The sequence below is a fragment of the Athene noctua genome, chromosome 1 (genome assembly GCF_965140245.1).
Source record: "Athene noctua chromosome 1, bAthNoc1.hap1.1, whole genome shotgun sequence".
NCBI classification, from domain to species: Eukaryota; Metazoa; Chordata; class Aves; order Strigiformes; family Strigidae; genus Athene; species Athene noctua.
Genome location: NC_134037.1, coordinates 35,581,999 through 35,601,401, shown reverse-complemented (window position 1 = coordinate 35,601,401; position 19,403 = coordinate 35,581,999). Strand labels below are relative to the sequence as shown.

Below are 19,403 nucleotides of genomic sequence, written 5' to 3'. Positions count from 1 at the left end.
TTCTCTGGACACGGTTCTTCTAGGAAGACCCTGGTGATCACTGAAAATCCTTTTTTCAAATTGGGAAAGGGGCAGTGGGAAATGCTGGCTTTGCCACCCAGTGTGTCTATCCTGCTCTTCCTGAGATACAGCATCACCCTTATATATGGTGTTTTCCAGACATCTGCACTCACTGCTTTGCATCATATCATTTGTTTATGTGTCAGGTACAACTACACTTCTGAGAGGATTCCTGAAAGGAAATGATAGGCATAAAACTTGCACTACAGAATAATTTTCTACTTTCCAAACATTTTTGTGTCCTGCTTTGTACTTGTTCAAATTTTCCTTCTCTGTAGTGAGATATCAGCAGTAAATGGTTTAATTTTGGTTTTAAAATTATCTACATATTGAAAGCAATGAAACCCTGTACAGCTGTACCCAGGCCTTTGCATTTTCTTTGTAATCTCTTCACGCATTTTCTTCTGCTGTAGTCATGTTTTTATGTCACGTTACAGGCAGACATTCAAGTACATGTCTCTGTAGCAACACAGCTCCCAAATCTTCCTTTTGAAATATTCCTGAAGAATTTGATAGCTTTTGCTGTGTCCAAAAGAAATGCAGAATTGGTGTCAAAGCCAGTACAGACTCTGAATCTTTTTATGCTCTGTCATCTGTGATAATTTTTTATTGATGCAAGGGGTTTAGGCTAATTGTTACAGCTGATCACATGTATGTGAATTAACTGATAACATTTGACATGCTGTATAGCAGAGGGGGACGAGATATTCATTCTTCTATTCTTGGGTCTTAGCATGTTTGGAGTTGTTAATTCCTAGAGACTCTGCCAATGATATTTGCTGTTTCTATTTTAAGTTATTTCTTCTTGAGGTTTCCCAGTTCACAAAGCTCATTAGCAGAGCTTCCCCAGGAGTACATTTTGACCACCGAGACCTATGGGCATTTAGGATGATATACACTGCAATGTTTCCAGTACCAAACATTTTCAGAAAGCAATTTTAAGAAAGTGTTTTCTGACAACTGGTAACTTTTAGCAAACTGGACTTGGAAGGCACTTTACCCAGAATACCAAAATCCTGTATGAATTTATTGATAGTTTCTTGAAGATACTAACTTATGTCATGTCACCAAGCATTTCTGTTACTTGAACAAGTCTTTTTTTTACAATTTTTTTTTCAGTTCCTTAGGTTCAGTGAAAAAGTTGACTTGGTCCCCTATTTTTAGTCCAGTAACTAGACTCTGAGAGCCAGTATACCAAGTCTTGTATCTCACAAATTATGCCATTTGCTGAGTTTTTTGCAGCTTTTCCTAAGATCTTTTTTCAAGGTTTATGGAATTTTGGTCTCTTGGAAAAAGAAAAGAACAAACCCCTTCCACATCCTCTCAAAAACATATATCTATATCTTTGTGAGACATTAATTTCCTGTGATATATCTTCATATGGTGCAATCAGCCAATTCCTGTCTGGTTCAGATTTTATACCAAAGTTACTATCCTGTCTATGACATACACAGTTTCCTTAGGCACTCAGTGGAAGCCTACAAGTTTAAAATGGACAGTACTGATTTTGCTAATTCATCTTTGTAGCTTACCCAGAGTTCAGGGTCCTCAGGACAGGACTTAGTTTCAGTGTTTGTGTATTTACCATCACCTACATTTTAAACTCTCTTTGGATTTTTGTTTCATAGGTATGTCTGCTCTGGATACTTACAGATATTTTATAATTTGCCTGTATTTTGATAATTATTTGCTTGACTTCGCAATTTTTAAACTGAATCTTGTGAACAGTCTTCTTCCTTCACTTGAGGAAAGTTCACATTTTGAAATGTGATAAAGCTATGTCTTTGCATGCTTTGCTTTGTCACATCTGTGCAAAGTGACTGAGTGGATTACAGTTTCTGTGTAACTCAGATGGTGGGTGTTCTCTAGGTTTCCCAACAGCTTTCATATCACTGATGGTCTGTCTTTTTCATCTTCCTTTTCCTTTTGACATTTAGTGTTTTGTAGACTTTTTCCTTCCATATTGTTTATAACCATGTACTTTGGCTTTCCACTCGAGACATATTCTGCATTTCCATTTGGCAAATCAGTATTTTCCTAACAAGGGTCAGGTCTGAATTTCTGATAGAGAGTTTGACATCTATCTATTTTTTCTGTTGCAATCTAAACTGTTGCCTGTTTTAAGGAGGTAGCTCTTACTCTCCATATAACAAGTTTGGATCCTTATCAAACTCTGGTGTGAAGCCAATAAAATTCAATACTGCAGAGTCTAGCATAAACTATTACAAATCTACATCTACGGAAAATGTTACACTTATGACCTGGGAATGGTTTCCCATGCTACCTCATTATCACTTAAACTGATAAAACAAGAAGGAAGACATATCATGGAAAAGCAGTTGTGCAAGGAGTGTTGCTCATTTGTCCGTAAAAGAGGTCAAGCACAGCTGGTTTGGTTCTTTAGCACAATGCGTTGATTAGCCTAAAAGCCGTGCTTTTCCCTCCTCAGAATTATATCCCTATTAATCTGAATCCTGACACCCCATCACTAACATCTAATCCTCCCCATTTTCCACTCAATCTCAAAATCCTCCTAGGGGTTCTGTGTTCTCCTAGACAAAGTGGCTCCTATGGACGGTCCTTTCCCACTTAAGAGTATGCTCTACACCTTTGAGTACTAGTCCTCCCTGTGTTAGGAAACAAAGGGAATCAGAAACTGATTGTTCACAGTAGTGGTCTTCTCTCCTGACTTTCTGTGTATACCATATAATGTCATGTACAAGATAAGCTAAGTGACAGCTCATGTAGGAATAGATAAGAATATAAAAGAGTATAATGTAGCTATTTAGAAAATCAACACTGGCTTTCTTACTAAAGGTTTGTCATTTTAATGTTAAAATTGTACCAGGTCATGAGCTGTGTTACATTTAACACTGCTTATGGGTTTGCTATTTCTATCCATCCTCATTGCACAGTACCACCCACTCATTCAGAGGGAATGGAAAATAATTTCATGGATAGAATTTCATCCAGCAGACACTGACTTGTGGCAACTCCAGTGATCTTAACATTGCACAGTAAATGGACATTTCTTGTAACTGGTTGGTAGTTCTGTCTGCCTGAGAAATGCTCTGGCAGCAACTCTGAAACTCTCCCTTGCCTTCTGCTGCATTTGCTGTTGAACGCTGTAGCACTTGAGGTAACCATTCATAGTTATCCTACCTTCTTTAAGTGATTCAGCTATGAGATTTTTCTTTGCCCTGATTGCAGATCACGTATAATAACTCTGTTTTAGTCATCTTTAGTCATCAAACCCAGCTTTCCCAGTAGAATTATAATATATTGCATTTTTAATTACAAAGGAAAAATGATTCCATTCAATGTGTGATTTTTCCTTCTTCTCTTTACAAAGGTTATTCCTGCTTAATGTAGAACAATAAAAGAAAAGAAAGGACAAAACATTACTGAAAATGTAATCCATCCCAGAAACATATCAATAATAGACTTATGCTGGTATCAAGGCATCTTTATTCTCTAAAGTGTTTGAAGTGTATATTATCATCTTTAGCACTGTTGGCAATAGATTTTTTCATAGATGTCTTTACAGTTTTATGTGCAGTGCCATATTCCTTTGTTATGAAATGTTTTTTATTATTACTTTGATCTCTCTTCATAGCTACAGTGTGTGCTTGTTTGTTTTAGAGCTTTGTTGATTGGTTGGGAGTGCCAATGCTGCCTTCTGGCAGAAGAACTACAGCTTTGGGGACATCTACTGATATGTTTTTAAATAACTTCACCTTTTCATTTACATTTTTGCCTTATTAGGCTTCCTTCTAATAACTGTTAGTTTTAGAAAAGTGCAACCAGCACTTACATTTACAATGGGAAGTCTGCTCTGTTTGCACACAAAGATTATCAAGCAATTGTAATGAGATCTGGTCCAAATTTTTATAATAAGTCAGCTCTGATTTGATGAAATATAATACGTAATAGGAAAGATACATTATTGGAAATTATCAATTTAATCAGCAAAGAGATGAAATTATTTATTTTGATGAGGTAAGATGAGGTGGAGTTGACATGCTATGGAGGGAAGAGATGTCATCCAGAGAGACCCTGACAGGTTTGAGAGGTGGGCAAAGTTCAACAAGATCAAGGTCCTGCACATGGGTCAGGGCAATCCCAAGCACAAATACAGGCTGGGTGATGAGTGGATTGAGAGCAGCCCTGCGGAGAAGGACTTGGGGGTATTAGTGGATGGAAAACTGACTATGAGCCAGCAATGTGTGCCCACAGCCCAGAAAGCCAACTGTATCCTGGGCTGCATCAAGAGAATTGTGGCCAGCAGGTCAAGGGAGGGGATTCTGCCCCTCTGCTCTGCTCTAGTGAGACCCCACTTGCAGCACTGTGTCCAGCTCTGGGGCCCCCAGCATAAGAAGAACACAGACCTGCTCAAGTGGGTCCAGAGAAGTCCATGAAGATGATCAGAGGGCTGAGAAGCACCTCTCCTATGAAGACAGGCTGAGAGAGTTGGGGTTGTTCAGCCTGGAGAAGAGAAGGCTCTGCAGAGATCTTATAGCAGCCTTCAGTACTTAAAGGGGGCCTACAGGGAAGATGGGGAGGAACTCTTTATCAGGGAGTGTAGTGATAGGACGAAGGGTAATGGTTTTAAACTGAACGAGGGTAGGTTTAGATATGAGGAAGCAATTCTTTCCTGTGAGGGTGATGAGACACTGGCACAGGTTGCCCAGAGAAGCTGTGGCTGCCCCCTCCCTGGCAGTGTTCAAGGCCAGGTTGGACGGGGCTTTGAGCAACCTGGGCTAGTGGGAAGTGTCCCTGCCCATGGCAGGGGGTTGGAACTAGGTGATCTTTAAGGTCCCTTCCAACCCAAACCATTCTATGACTCTATGACTGTTTTCCTTTAAAGCTAACAGGTAGTTTATTATGACATGCTTGAATTGTTTTATGCTCATGTTATCACCTTATTACAATATTAGTGTATATGAATCCAAGCAAGACTGAAAACATGAAGGCTTATCAACATACAGCAATGTTTTATTGTTACATCAGTAATTAGTTTGGTTAGATTTTTTGTCCAGAAATAATAAGCCTAACCAGGGGGAGACCTTATCAACATTACATTCCCCTCTCTTATTACATCTTTGATAATGTTAGTTTTGTATGTCTAACACATGTGATTTTTCAGAGATTCCTATGCAGAAATTTTGAAATTTCAAACCCTTGCTTTGATTTGGGATGAAAAAAACCATTGGAAATAAGTATTTCTGGAGAAACACTGATTCTGAGTTATGATAAGCTCCAGCAAACTTGAAAAGTACTGATTTTTTAGCTGTGGGATCAGTTCATCTGTTTCTCTTGGGAGAGAGAAAACTCCAACAGAACTGCAATAACGCATGGTCTATACACTTCCGTCTTTGTTAGACATGTATCTATAATTGAAATCTCTCAAGATGATTCAGTTTCTCCTTTTATGCATTGTTAGCTGGCCCTACAGAGCCATCCATCCAGCCCTCTGCTCAGGTCTGGTGGTCTTTTATCCAAGAATTGCAAGAGGACTCAAAAAATCTAAACTGAAAATGCTACCTTTTTGAACTGAGCACTATCCATCTCCCTCTTTTTTAAATCTACTCTGCCCAGCTTTAAAATTTTGTAGCAGATTTATAGGATTACATCTCTGTGGATGGATTCACTCTTCTGGAGCAGAGACAAATTGAATATGTGCTTGCTTGCTATGGAGCAGATATACCCCATGTTTTTTAATCAGTGTTTACCCTCTTTCTATGTTTCTTTTACGGGAAAATATTAGAGAAGGAAGGAATGTTAGAAAGATCTTAATTGCTAGAAGCACTTACTAGACTCTTCTTTTGGATTCATGTAAGTGACCACAGTACATGTAGAAGCTAGCCTCATCTACTGCAAGCTGTCTGCTTTTATGTCTTTGGGAGCCATTTCTGCTTGAAGAATGTGTTCCTAGAGTACATTTTCAGAGGCCCTTGACCCACGGAACTGCATACAGCTTTATACCCCAGCCTTTTCCAGAGAAAAACATAAACCAGATTTGACAAAACCAGTCCTGCAAAAATTCACATGAGTTTTTCAATCTCTCCACTTTGTTTAAAATGAAAATTATGAAAAAAATGGAATGCGCTGTCATTTCAAATAAATATGCCATTTCTTTCCTACAGCCTTAATTTCACTTGTAATCCAAAAGTTTTTAAATGGCCTAAATTTTAGGCCAGGTCAAATGAAACATTTAATCCAAGACTTTTTTTTTTTACTTTCTGATTTGCCGAATTGTTGTGTGTCATCTCAAATTATTTTATTTATATTTTTGAATTGACAGGAAACAAACAGAAGTGAACGGTTATTCACAGAGCTTTAGTTGAAAATGATCTTAAAATATAGAGAGTTTGGTCATGAAAGTGAATGACCTCCAGTTCCAGATATATTCCTTCTTGGCTATCTTCCCAAAAAGATTTGATTTTGCCTTCCCAGCCTAAGTTTTACTTCCCTTGTGTTTATTATTTGATAAAGTGCCAGCAAACGTACTTGTAGGAGACCAGCAATACACCAAAGATTATTTTCTTGCTGTGTTAGTTGGATTCTTAAGCTGCTTGTGGTTTTTTTGATGTTGAGTAGATTTTATTCTACTGTCTGTCTGGGATATATCACTACTACAACTTGAGTGCCAGAAGTTGTGCGCACAGACGAGGCTAAAGCATAATTATCATCGTAGGTATAAGGAGTTTTAGCTGTTGCTCTCCCCATGGTTAGGCTTATATTTCTGGACAAAATTCTAACCAAATTAATTACTGATGTAACAATAAAACATTGTTCTATGTAACATGCACTTATCTGTACGACTTTCATTTTAAGCATAAAAATCAAATATTAAATGTGTTTTCCTTGACAGGCCCCTTGATAAGTAGAAGATGCCTAGGAACACAGTAGTATTTGTGCAGATGCCAGAACTGAAGCCCTGGCTGGGTACAGCATGACAGAATGGGGCAGGTTTACATCGGCTCTGGGAGTGGAGTTCAGGCATTTCTGCAGTCCAGACAAGTCCATTAACCTCTGCTGACGCTCAGAAGCCCTCAGCTAACACTGCTTTCCTAAACAATGATTTACTTTGAGCTATTGCACACTGTTGTATTTTTCTGAGAGAGTATTTAGGATGCAGTGATTAGGAGATAGGTTTTCTGTGCCCTTATAAGATGAGGCTGGAGGAGATAAATGGAATTGACTGATTGCAGAACAGTAATCTCAGCTCCTCTGACCGTTCTCAGAAGGAAGGAAAGGTTTGCTCACCTCATCTACACTTTCCTTTTTAACATCCCTGTGTAATTATGAATAGCTGCAATATGTCAAAAGCCACAGGTGCCAGTGCAGGCAGCAGCTCAGGTTTTAAGTTGAACGAACATTACACTAGCTTTTTAGCCAATTAACATGGCTGTAGGGGGGACCATCTGGAATAAATCTGCAAAGCAAACAGTTCACAGAAATCCAGCAGGCAGCTCTACGGATTGTGGTATTTGTATGGTACTTCATTAGAAAGTAAACATATATCTTCCATCTCAAGCATAAAGCAAAACAGTATTAAACCGGATTGCTGATAGTTAATACAACTGTCTATTAAATGACACATTTGTAAGAGTTGTGTGAATCACTGCAAGGGAAAGGTTGTGAAAACTCCAGTGACTGCAGCTATGTGTTGGCACAGCCAAAACAACTGCTCCTGAGTTAATGTAGAAATGTATTGTGGTTGCAAAAGCCTGCTTTTGATAACATTGGCAATATCGGCTAATGATTCAGTATGCAGAGAAGAAGCAAATCATGCATCAGCAAACTGGAATAAACCAGTCAGCTTTAGCCTGCTTCTGGAACTTCGTACTCTGCTGTGTTTATATTTTTCTCCATTAGAGATCCACAGCAGAAGCCGTAAAATTCGTCATCACTAGATTTATTTCTGCCAAGGGTTTGCTGAACACACTAGGCTATAGCATAGAAATACTGGAGTGGGCTAGTACTGATGCTTCAAGGAACAACCATCCACCCTCTTCCTCCTTAAGGCCATTTCTGTGTTCAGAGGATGCCATAGGATGTACAGTCAGAACCGTTAGGACGAACAAAGTCCACCTTTGAAACTGCAGTAGCAGAAAGTGCTGCAGTTTCCTGCTGCAGAGCCTGAGCAGCTCCGCTCCACTGATGGATCCCTCTGCAAGGAATGGTGTATCAGCTATCGGAGCTCACCACACCTCTGCCCAGCGGTGGGACCAAGCCCAGGGCTTCACAGAGCTTCTCCACATTCAGGCTCCTGGGAGAGCCACTGCAGAGCACAGGGAATGTGTTTATCAGCCAGCTGAGGAATCAGCGGCGGTAAGCATACCAACACAATCAACAAACATGTGGCTCATGGGAAATACATATTTTATGCCAGAACAAATGGCATTTCTACAATCAATTTGCATGTATACAGGGAAACAGATTACTTGTCACAAAACCACCTGCTATTAGGGTATTTTCAGACAAATCAAATTTTCCTCTTTTCTGTATCAGAAAATCTTAGCAGTTAGTGTAGTAATTGCAATAATATAACTAGTTGCAGAACATTCAAACAAACTTCCATTTGCAAAGTGTTGTTCAGGTATGTAAATAATGGGACTAGGTATAAGTGTAGGATTAAATCTGACCACTTTTAGCTGTTTTAAAGCCATCTGATCTTTTCTCCAGAAAGGAAAAAGTGCTAATATGGCTTGGAAGCAAAATACCACATTTAGCACAGGTCTCTCTAATTAGCCCATCTAAGAAATCATCAGGTGGAGCAGAACACCACATCTGCACCTAGCCAGCTCTGGACGTTTAGTTCAGGCATCTTGATGCAGTGGCACATTATGCTGTAAAGACATAGCATATGTCATAATTATGCTTATTGGTCTGCTCATGCCATAATTAATTAAGGAGCTGTTCTGAAGACCAGGGCTTTTGGATATATACAGTGATGACAATTAAAATGTTGGCATTTGTCAACAGTTACTTCACCCCAGGCACTACCTAACGAGCCACAGTCTGCCGTATACATGGAACTGAAATAACCATGGTAACTCTGGGTATATAGTGACATTTTAATGATCACTACCGCTTATCCTCAGGCCATCACTCGCAGCACTAAATGGCCCATCAAGAAGCAGATGGATAAAGTGGCATCCATACAATGCATGAAAAATGTTAAGCACTTTTAGGGATTAAAGCCATTTATATCTACCTCAGAAGGGAAAAAGGAGAGATAAACATAATACAAAAGCATGTATTATGAAGAAATAATGAAACTACCACATCCTACTGCAGCAACTGCCACTAAAATGTCAGTATCTACCAATAGCTAGCACCAATTGGTATCTAAGATACCAAAATTATTTCCTATTTTAAGTATAAGTGCCTCTTACTACATCCTGACTTTATAAATGGTAGCAGCAGTATCAAAGGTCTTTCATTCTCAGTGCTTGACGAAATGCAGTAGAAAAACTATCACTTATAAACCACAGCAATTCTCAAGCAAAGAAGGGGATGCAATACAGTACTTTATTAACACTTCCATACAATCATCTAACCTGCTTTTAAAGAAAAAGATGGTGGAAAGCTCTAAATTATTATTCTTTCATCATTCTGATGAAAAGTCTAGTTTCTTAAAGCATTCAGGAATTATACTGTTTTCTCTGTGGTGAGGGAGAGGATTTGAGTGTTTATAAAATTATGTGTAAAATTGTCTTATATTTAGAAGTTTCACTTACCAAAATGAAGAGACAACCAGAGGCAAGTTTTGTGTGTTCAGGAATAGTAGAAAACACGGACAAAATCAAGCAACCAAACACAAGGAGAAAACTGAAAAAGAAAGAATATTGATAATTGTTAATATTTTTTAGAACCCTGACCCAGTATCTATACTGATCCTACTTCACCAACATTAATAGAGAACTATTGGTGAATAGTCTTCATTAATAGAGGGGAATTCAACCATTACTAAGTTCATCAAAGACATTAAATAGTGTATTACTAAATCCACATGCTTCTGAAGAGCACTGGTAAAATTAATGGAAACAAACACAAGAAAAGATTTTTTGGATAAATGACCCAGTATACACAGACACTACTTTTGGTATCACAATCCTTTACTTTTATGCATTCCAGATAGTCTTAGTGGCTTTAAAGAAAGATCACCAATGGGAGAGTCCCCTCCCCAGTCTGAAAAAATCATTGCTCCCACAATTGACAAGAAATATCTGCTGTATAAGCTTACTGAAGACTGAGATACATATTGCACCTAACTGCCCATCTGAAACAACTTCATTCTGAGCAACAAACTTCATGTACAAACTACCAGAAGCGAAGAAGTAGTTGAGTTACGGCATCACTGCCCTAAATGAACAGGCTCCATTCTGGGAACAAACTTAATATCATACAATCCATTGAAGAAGTTAAAACAAAGGAGTGAATTAAAAGTGTTACACAAGTTGTGCAACTACAATTGGGAAAACATGACTGCAATTCTGAGCTTGCATGAGCTCGCATGTTTCATGATACTGATGAATACACACATGCAAAGCGAAGCATCAACATGCTGCTAAATCTCTTTGCAAGGAAGATGCAGGTATCACTGTAGAAATTCTTGCATATCTCCTGTCTGATCCTTACAGCATATTGCACGTGTTGTGTTTGCAGACATGAGCCTGCAGAGCCCGAAATGCTCTGAGGCCAATACTATGGATGATAAGGAAGATCCTCTCCTATTGTAGTGCTTCATCAAAAATAATAACACTGTGCTGGTGAAACCATCTGCGAAGCAGATCAGAAGAGAAATACATTTCACCCATAATACCATGGACTGACTAACGAGCAGCCAGGCAACATACTGAATGAGTGCAAAGTAGTGCATGTTCTGTGTTTTAAATTCTTGCAATGGATTTTGCAAGTAATAATAATAATTGATTGTATCAATGTTTTCCTAATTTTCTTAAAACACTTGCAAGTCTTGCTGGGCAGAGTCAACAAACAAAGGGCCAGCCTTTAGCTTTTGTCTGAATTGCTGGGACTCTTGTTAGCAGACGCTCTAACCCAACATTAATAGGTACTGTAATTAATGAACATATAAATCTGCAAGAAATTACAAATGGCTCCTTCCTGATACAAAAGGGACTCAGTTCTCTTCCAGGGACAAAGGGAAAAGCATAGATATTACTGATCTATGTAGAGGGTGCATATGCTCTTCAATATGATATTTCTATTAATCAACACAATAATTCTGAAGACATAGAAAGCAGATTTTAAGAAAAGTGTATGGGTGTGTATGGGTGTTTCTGTGGCCAAGTTGAACATCCCTCAGCAGTGTGCTCTTGTGGCAATGAAACACAACCACATGCTAAACTGTACTAGCAAGAATGCATCCAGCAGATTGAGGGAAGTGATTAGTTCCCACTGTTAGGCATCTGCAAGACCACATCTGGAGTATTGTGCCCAGTTTGGGACTTCCCAGCATGAGAGACAGATGGACAGACTGAAGTGAGCCCAGTGGAGCCACCAAGGTGGTCGGGGGCTGCAGCTCATGACACATAGGAGGGGGTGAGCAGAGTTGGGTTTATCCAGCCTGGACAAAGGGAGGCTGAGACCTCTGCTGTCCTCAGCTATCTAATTCTGGTTTAAAAAAAGGCAGAAAGGATACATTTTTCAGGAAAGAAAACTATAATTAGCTACAAGGAAAGAAGTCACAGTGAAGGTGATTCAGCACTGGAACAAGTTGCCCAGTGAGGCTGTGAAATCTCTGTCCCTGGAGATTTTCAGATCTTGTCCGGAAAAGGCCCCTGTCTGACTCTGAAGTGAGCTCCGTTTTGAGCAGAAGGTTGGACTAGATGATCTGAAAAGGCCTTTTCCAACCTAAATTCTTCTAAAATTCTATCCATATACAAGCTTTGATATATTATTGCATCTGCTGCCACTCGCGCTTCAAGTTCTAAACTTGCTCCTTCCCTTATAACATACAGAATTTCCGTATTGCTGCAATATAGTATTGCTGTAATATATCAAGTACATCAGAGGAAAATGTAAGTCCATTTCTTCAGAATTTCGATTAGAAAATCTGATGTGCAATGTGATAAGACATTGGGGGCACATTTTTTAGTCTCTCACTTAACTGCTGGGGTGAAATACCACTCTGAAAATCAAACCTGGTAGGAGCTTGCATATATGTTCTATCAAGAACTGTAAATAAAACAGTATCTAGGAGGGTAAAGGGTGTCTCTGGCACATACCAGTGGCAAGTCTATCTTCCAGACTGAAGAAAGATAAAAGATCAGCATATATATATATGCTTAAAGGTTTCATAAAAAATTCATTCAAGTGACAAAAATCCATCCTGTGAGCAATTTTGCTTCCCCTCCCCCACTTTTTTAAAAAAGAAAAATCTCCCAGAGCATTACTTGTAGTTTCAGCTGCTACAGTCTTCAGATACAATCGCCCTATAATTACATCCTACTGGCACAGGCATAAATGTGGTTTCTCCTCGTTAAGGCTTGCATTGAGGGCAAAATAGAATTAAGAAGTGACTAAGAATTTACGGTAAAAGGATGTAATTTCCTTTTGCTGAATTTCTTTAGTCCCGTATCAGTTAAAATGATATTTTGTTGCTTCATTTGTGTTTAGGTATTAAAAATTGCTCTTGTTTAGTTGTATTCCAGTAATACCAACTAAATTGGAGGTGCAGTTGTACTGGGTCTTGTCCAAACACACAATACAAGTTTTCACTTGGAAGAGATCTCTTAGAGCACAATTATAGAAAACAGGCACAGCAGGAAAAAAAAAGAAAGCTTGTTGTTCCCATATCACAGCTGGAGACAACGGCACAGAAAAGGTAAGGGACTTGCCTGAGGCTGCACAGAATATCTTTATATGTGGAACAAACCTAAACCTTTTAAGTCCCAGCCCAGTCCTGCATGCACAAAACCATCTTCCACTCATTTTGCCGTAATTCCTCAGGATTGTGATTTAGATGATCAGTGTGGGCAAAGTGTTAATTCACAGTAGATGGGTAAAGTGAGTCAGGAGAGGGAACTGGTACAGTTAAGCAGTGTATTAATCAAAATGAAGGTAAATATTCAGGAAAGCTAGGTGCAGTTTGGATTGGCACCTGGTAGACATAGTTCTTCAGAACATCCATGAAAAGCAGAAACAATCCTCACAGCCATACACAAGAGTAGTCTTGGAAAGTTATTTTTCCACACCTTTACAACCTTTTGTTCTCAATTTTTCCAGAAAATCTACAAAGACTGGAGCATTGTTATGAATTATTATTATTATTAAAGAACAAAAGAAAAATGTTTGCATTTTCCGCCCACACATTCAAATCTTGCCCCTCCTATCCCTCACTCCTCCCTCTAACGCTGAACACTTTTTTTTACTGCCATTTAGCATATTATGTCTAAAATTAGACTGTAAGAAATTTAGGGGAGGGGAGAAACTCAGTCCTATTAGCCTTGTAAAACTAAAAGCAAACTTTTAGGTGCTGTAAAACACAACACTAGCAACAAAAGTAAAAGGATTAAGTGTTCTGGAATATTTTCTGTAGTTTATTTGCCACTGACATGCTTTCCTTCAAAGTAAACCAATAGTTAGGATTCACTTTCTGTCTTTTATAATGTAATCTGTTTACTTGGGCCATGCAAGAAAGCACCTTTTTTTTTTTTTTTTTTTTTTTTTTTTTTCCCAGTTAGAACCAAAGAATCCTTCATGCAACACAGCAACACCTTCCACCTGGCTGGACATTAAACAAGGATTTGTCCAGCAAAAATAAGTCCCTAAGGTTCAAAGACTGCAGTGTTCACAGTGTATCAGAAGTTGTTCTTTCCTATCATGAACTATTTCTCCAGTGACAGATGAAGTGTAGAGGACTGCATTAAGCTCTGGATAGTCATTTTATAACCTTCAATAGAGGAAAAAGTATTTTCGAATGCCATCATTTGAACTGTGTGCTATGATACATGCTATACAAGAGGATGCTGCTGTAGGTAGAGAGTAGTACAAAGCAAAACACAGAGCAATTATATTTGGCCTCTAGTGGTTCAATCTGGATCATATATTTGTCCAGGCTGAAAAAAACAGATGGTCTTTCCTCATGCATTCAGTATCAGACAGTAAAACATATGCCTTAGGCAGCAACTTCCCATAAAATTATTCAAGCACTGCAATAGTCTTGTATTTTATCAAAAGCAGCAACTTCCATTCTGTTTCAGCAGTAATCAGTTTTGATGCAGATCCTTTCATCTTATTCCCCTGCTTCTGAAAGCATACACTAATGGGAGAAAAGCCAATTTATGAAAGATAATATAGCTCAGAAGCTTTGATATTTATTCAATCTGCATCTCATAAACTTTTCTTACTGGTTAATTAAGAACTACCAATTTTCCATTTATTTAATTTTCAGCAGAATTTTACTATAGTTTGTGATTTAAGGGCTGTTCATATGGAAGAGGATATTCAGCTTAAAGCAATTGTTAAAACATTACTCAGGGAATATTGTAAGCACGAAAAATACATTCAGGGAAGATCTTTAAAAGCTATTTTGCTACATTATTTACTGCTAGAATTAAAATAATCAGAAGTTAAACATCTGCAAACAGTTTTATGACCTCTTCTGTAAATAATAAAAACGTATCACTGTTAAAGTGACATAATTAAGCGATTAGACCACCAGAGTTATGTTCCGGTATTATTTGAAGTCTGATTTAATCCCCATAAATGCAAGAACATTCAGGATTATGACCAAAACTGTTTGCAAACCATTGGCAGTGCCATTATCCTGGATTTTGTATGGTAGAAAATGTTTGAAAGCTTTTGCTAACTTTAACTACGACCAAAAAGTAGCTCTTACTTTTCCCACTGGTACAAAGTCAGAACTAATGCAGTTGCTTTCAGACTTACAGAAAGTTGTTTGCATTCATGAGTTCTCAGTCTACAAAGAAGCTCTTAGAGCCCCTCCATAAGTAATTCCTTCCCACAGCCAGGAGCAGTGCTCATGTTTTCTTAACAGTGACCAGGATCTTGCTGAGTTGAGTATGCAAGTAACACCTTTAAATGATTTTTTAATTCTTGAATGCATAAAATCTGTGTGAGGCATTAGATAAATAAATAAGTGTGCTGAAGATTATACTGGATGTAGAGCTCCAATAGATTCATTACAGGTTTAGGTAAATGGATACAATACCCAGTGAAAACCCTCTTGAAGGAGAGAGATGGTCATACATGGCACTGATGTACTTTCATGGGGACTATTAGTTTTGGTGAACAGTTTTCTCAAAAAGCACAGAGACAAACATTTGATAATCAGGTTGCCCTACATCAGCTAGATGCTGAGGTGTGTGAGAAAGGGAGGCGCCATGGCTTCAGCGTGCCGTGGAGCTGATGGGGACAGAGAAAAACAGCATCTCCTGGACTAGGAATTACTGTTACATATACACACAATTTGCAAGGCACTACATTCCCACAGAGGAGAAAGTATGCATCTTGTTGGACTGAGAGCTGGGGTACCATGTTGCATCCTGGAGCAGACATGCATGCTCAGGACAGGAAGGCAGTAGAAACCTGACAGCTCCTGTCAGCCCCAGTGCGCTTCCTGATGTCTCTGAGCAGCCAGTTCTTGATGGTGGGTGAAAATATCCTGCACAATAGGATACAGCAAGACAAACGGCAAAGCATTTTCCTAGTTTCAGGAAGAACTGAAAGTGAAAATGTCAGCTAGTGAAGGCATGAGGAGGACATTTATGCAGGTCCTGTGGTATCTCCCTTAAAATGTAATCTTTTCAACATTTCTATAAAACAGATAATGCACCGCTGACATGGTGGAAAAGAATACAGTTTAAGAGTTTTGATAGTGCAAGCCATGTGGATTAAATTTTCCATCATTTATAGTTTCAATGTGACTTGTTTATGAAACAAAATGAGATATGACAAAGGTTATTACAATTTGTTAGAAATGTTTGACAAAAGCTGCATGGAGAATAAGCGCTCTCCCATAGAAAAAGCTCATAAATTACTCCCGTAGGCATTCTTTAAAATGACTTGCACTTCAACCTTTTCTTCAAGTGGAAGAGTACAACACGTTAACGGCTTGATACTGTGCTGCCTTCTACTCAGAAAAAACATAGCCCTGTCTATGGAGAGGTGGAGCATGAAGACCTCATTAAATGTGGAAATTTAATAAGAAATTTAATAAAATTAGACCTCTTTAAATGTGGAAATAAACTGGATAGGAAATTTCAAAAACAATTTCTGGGATAAAAAATAAATTTGCCGCAAACCCAGCTTTTTATATATTCTTTCTTTGGGTTAATTGTTACCTTTTTCATAAATATAGAAATTTGAACTGAATTTTATGCCTGAAATTTTTTAAGAACTGAAGTTGATGATGAAGTAATTTGTTTAGAAAGATGAGTTTTGTCAGGCTCTGATGAATAAATTTTATTCAAATAATATTTAATTTTTCATTCCCCTACAGGATGTTTATTCATTCTATAAATTAAAACAGTTCATCAAGTATGAAAGAGTTTAAATTTGCAGTGTCAGAAAAAGTGTTGTCAACCTAAACTGACCTTTTCTGTCATATTTTTAAGCAGTCATATTTTTAGCAGTGTCTGCTAAGTGATTGTATTTGGCTTATATTGTCAAAGAAATGGAAAGGATGTAACAGGAGATGTAATAAGAACCAAGCAAATTAAACAGCTCAGTCGCCTATGGGACATCAATCACAGCGTTATTAAATGCATATTTGATAACCCATTCCACCATATAGGAATAATAAAACATCAAGGTAAATTTATCCAGGTATCTATAAAGCAGGCATTCTTTCTTGAGTAAGCACATCAGTTTAAAAGTAACCAAAACAGAAAAAGAAATGCTTATTCTGATGGGTTTAATGCTCAGAGATACTTGTGGCCTAGATATTTTCTAAAGGGTTTTCTTTGGCTTCAACAAGAGATATTTTTGACACAAAAATAAGAATAAAGCATGAGTACTTCCAGATTTTGACTATTAAAAAGACTGGGAAGTGTGATTGTGATCTGCATCCCAGGATCCTTGTTGCACTTACAGGTGCTTCAAATCTGTAGAAAATGCTAAAATGTTCCTTTTATCACATCCAAAGAGTAGGTATTTTTGTGGACCAAAATTTTCAAATGTGAATGCTTAATTTAGTAAACAAAATCTGTATTTATACAGCTCTGGGTATTTTTTTTTCTTTTGCATCACCTAGCAACCTTTGTTTCACCACAGATATTTCCCAATAAAATTAATTTAAAATATGAATAGAAACTATGTTGTGTTTATTACTGAGAACTGGCTGCAGCTTTTATATAGTTTTTTAGAACACATACAAAATTAAGATAAAAACTTTATTATAATGCGATGGAGAAAATTAAAAGAGTTACAGTATGAAGCTGGAGAAATGGAAGTCACTGCATAATCGTTTTTGTAAAATCATTTGTCCTTTGCAATCTATTTATTTTAACCTTGTTCATAATCTAGGGCAAAGGGAAATACTGAAATAACCTTTCTCTGTAAAAGTGTTTGCTAACACCTGTTCTCAGATCTCTTGCTAACCAGAAAAATAATCCTTAATATAAGAAATGTCTAGATGTGTAAGAAAGGAATGTGTTCTGGTTATCACCAGCATAATCCACTTCAAAATCAGATTTTCAAGTCCTTAGATTTTAAGATAGAAATACTGCCATGACTACATGGGTTGGTTTTTGGTTTTTTGTGTTGGTTTTTTTTTTGGTGTTTTTTTTTTTTTTTTTTTTTTAATTAAGAGCAAAGTCAAAAGAACAGAAGAATTGTAGAACTGCTGGGTATTTTTTTATGCCACAAGTAACAGTCTCCTCTTTGCTCAGTGCTGGGCGTGCAGCTCTGGCTCCAGTGAAGCTAAGGCATGATTGACTGTAATGGGGCTAGACAACACTCATGCTCATTACTTAATTGTCCATCAGTGGCCAACAGTGTCGTGATGTTTGCAGATAAAACTAAATAGAAACTATACTGGGTTGGGAAAAAAAGCCTGTCTAACTTAGTCTCTGGAGTTAATCCCACTCAGTGTGACTCAGCTAGACCCCTAGTAAATCACACTGTGCCATGGCTCCTGGCTCCTGATGGTCTACACCATTAAATGGTGAGGACTGTCACTATCATCCTTTTGGCCTGGATAAAATAACGCTTTCCTAGATAATTTCTGGGTATGGTCTGGAAGTTGGCATGTATCTGGACAAAATACTTCTCTGGACTTGCTAGTACACTTTTTACTATGGACAGATACTTCTGGATGTCAAGTTGTTGCATTGAAAAATGCTATTATACTTAAATCCATACCCAAACATTACCAAATGAACATATTTAAAAGATGAGCTGCAATTTATGATCAATGAGAATATTTCAGTATTGTTTTACATCTTAATTGAAGGTAAGAACAAAGGCAAAGTCTATTGAAAATGTAATCATTCAAATTCAGGTGCCCGTTTGGCATATTTTAATAAAATGCTTGATATTAAACTATTTGTAAGATTTGGGATTAAGACAATTAGCCCAACAAGACTATGATAGGTTGACACTGTGGGAAGCACCCAAGGATCAGCTGTGCATTTTCATCTAAAATATTCCATCCTACTGAAGAGCTCTGGGACATAAATGAATCTTCTTATTTCTCCTATTTTTCTCCAGTAGTATCTTATATATTGGATTTGGCTTTGGTTTTATGTTTGTTTGTTTTGTTTTGTTTTTTTCAGTGGTGTATGGTCAGCAACATAAGAGAATGAAAGGAGTTCTTCAGAGGAAAGGACCACTCAAATGCAGTTATATACTACTGCAGTACATGAGTCAAAGGAACTTTTGATCATATCCCTCAAGAAGACCTCTTAGTAACCCTTGGCTACTTCCATAATTTTTTTATTATTCCATGCATGTGAACAAAGTAGTACCCACATGAACAAAGTAGTACCCACAAATCCCCCAATAATACCTTTCCAGACTGCAGAATAACACAGTTATTAAGGCAGCAATGATCACTTTCATGATATAGATGAAGAATCTATGCGATACTTCGCTTTGTATAGGGGTTCCAGTTCATGTGCTGTCACTAAATGCTATTAAGTCTCACGTGTTATGAGAATGCTGGATAAAACAATAAACCACACTTTTTTTTTTTTTTTTTTTTTTTTAAACAGAGAAAGAGATTTTAAATGGAAATATCGGAGTTTTGATGTGTGTTGTACCACACTGCTATATCAGCCCATGATGGCTGTGGGAGGTATGGTACAGAATGATAAAAATGACAAATACTAGTTAATCTGCTCATT

General features: G+C 37.8%; 1 protein-coding gene across 5 annotated transcripts in view; it reads right to left on the bottom strand.

Moving 5' to 3' along the window:
- The window catches only part of KCNQ5 (potassium voltage-gated channel subfamily Q member 5), a 293,660-nt gene that overhangs the window by 78,499 nt on the left and 195,758 nt on the right, over positions 1–19,403 (bottom strand). For all 5 annotated transcript variants that reach the window (XM_074895901.1, XM_074895896.1, XM_074895900.1 and 2 more), the window contains exon 2: positions 9,810–9,900. In XM_074895901.1, the coding sequence (XP_074752002.1) occupies positions 9,810–9,900 (91 nt within the window). The remainder of the gene's footprint in view (positions 1–9,809; positions 9,901–19,403) is intronic.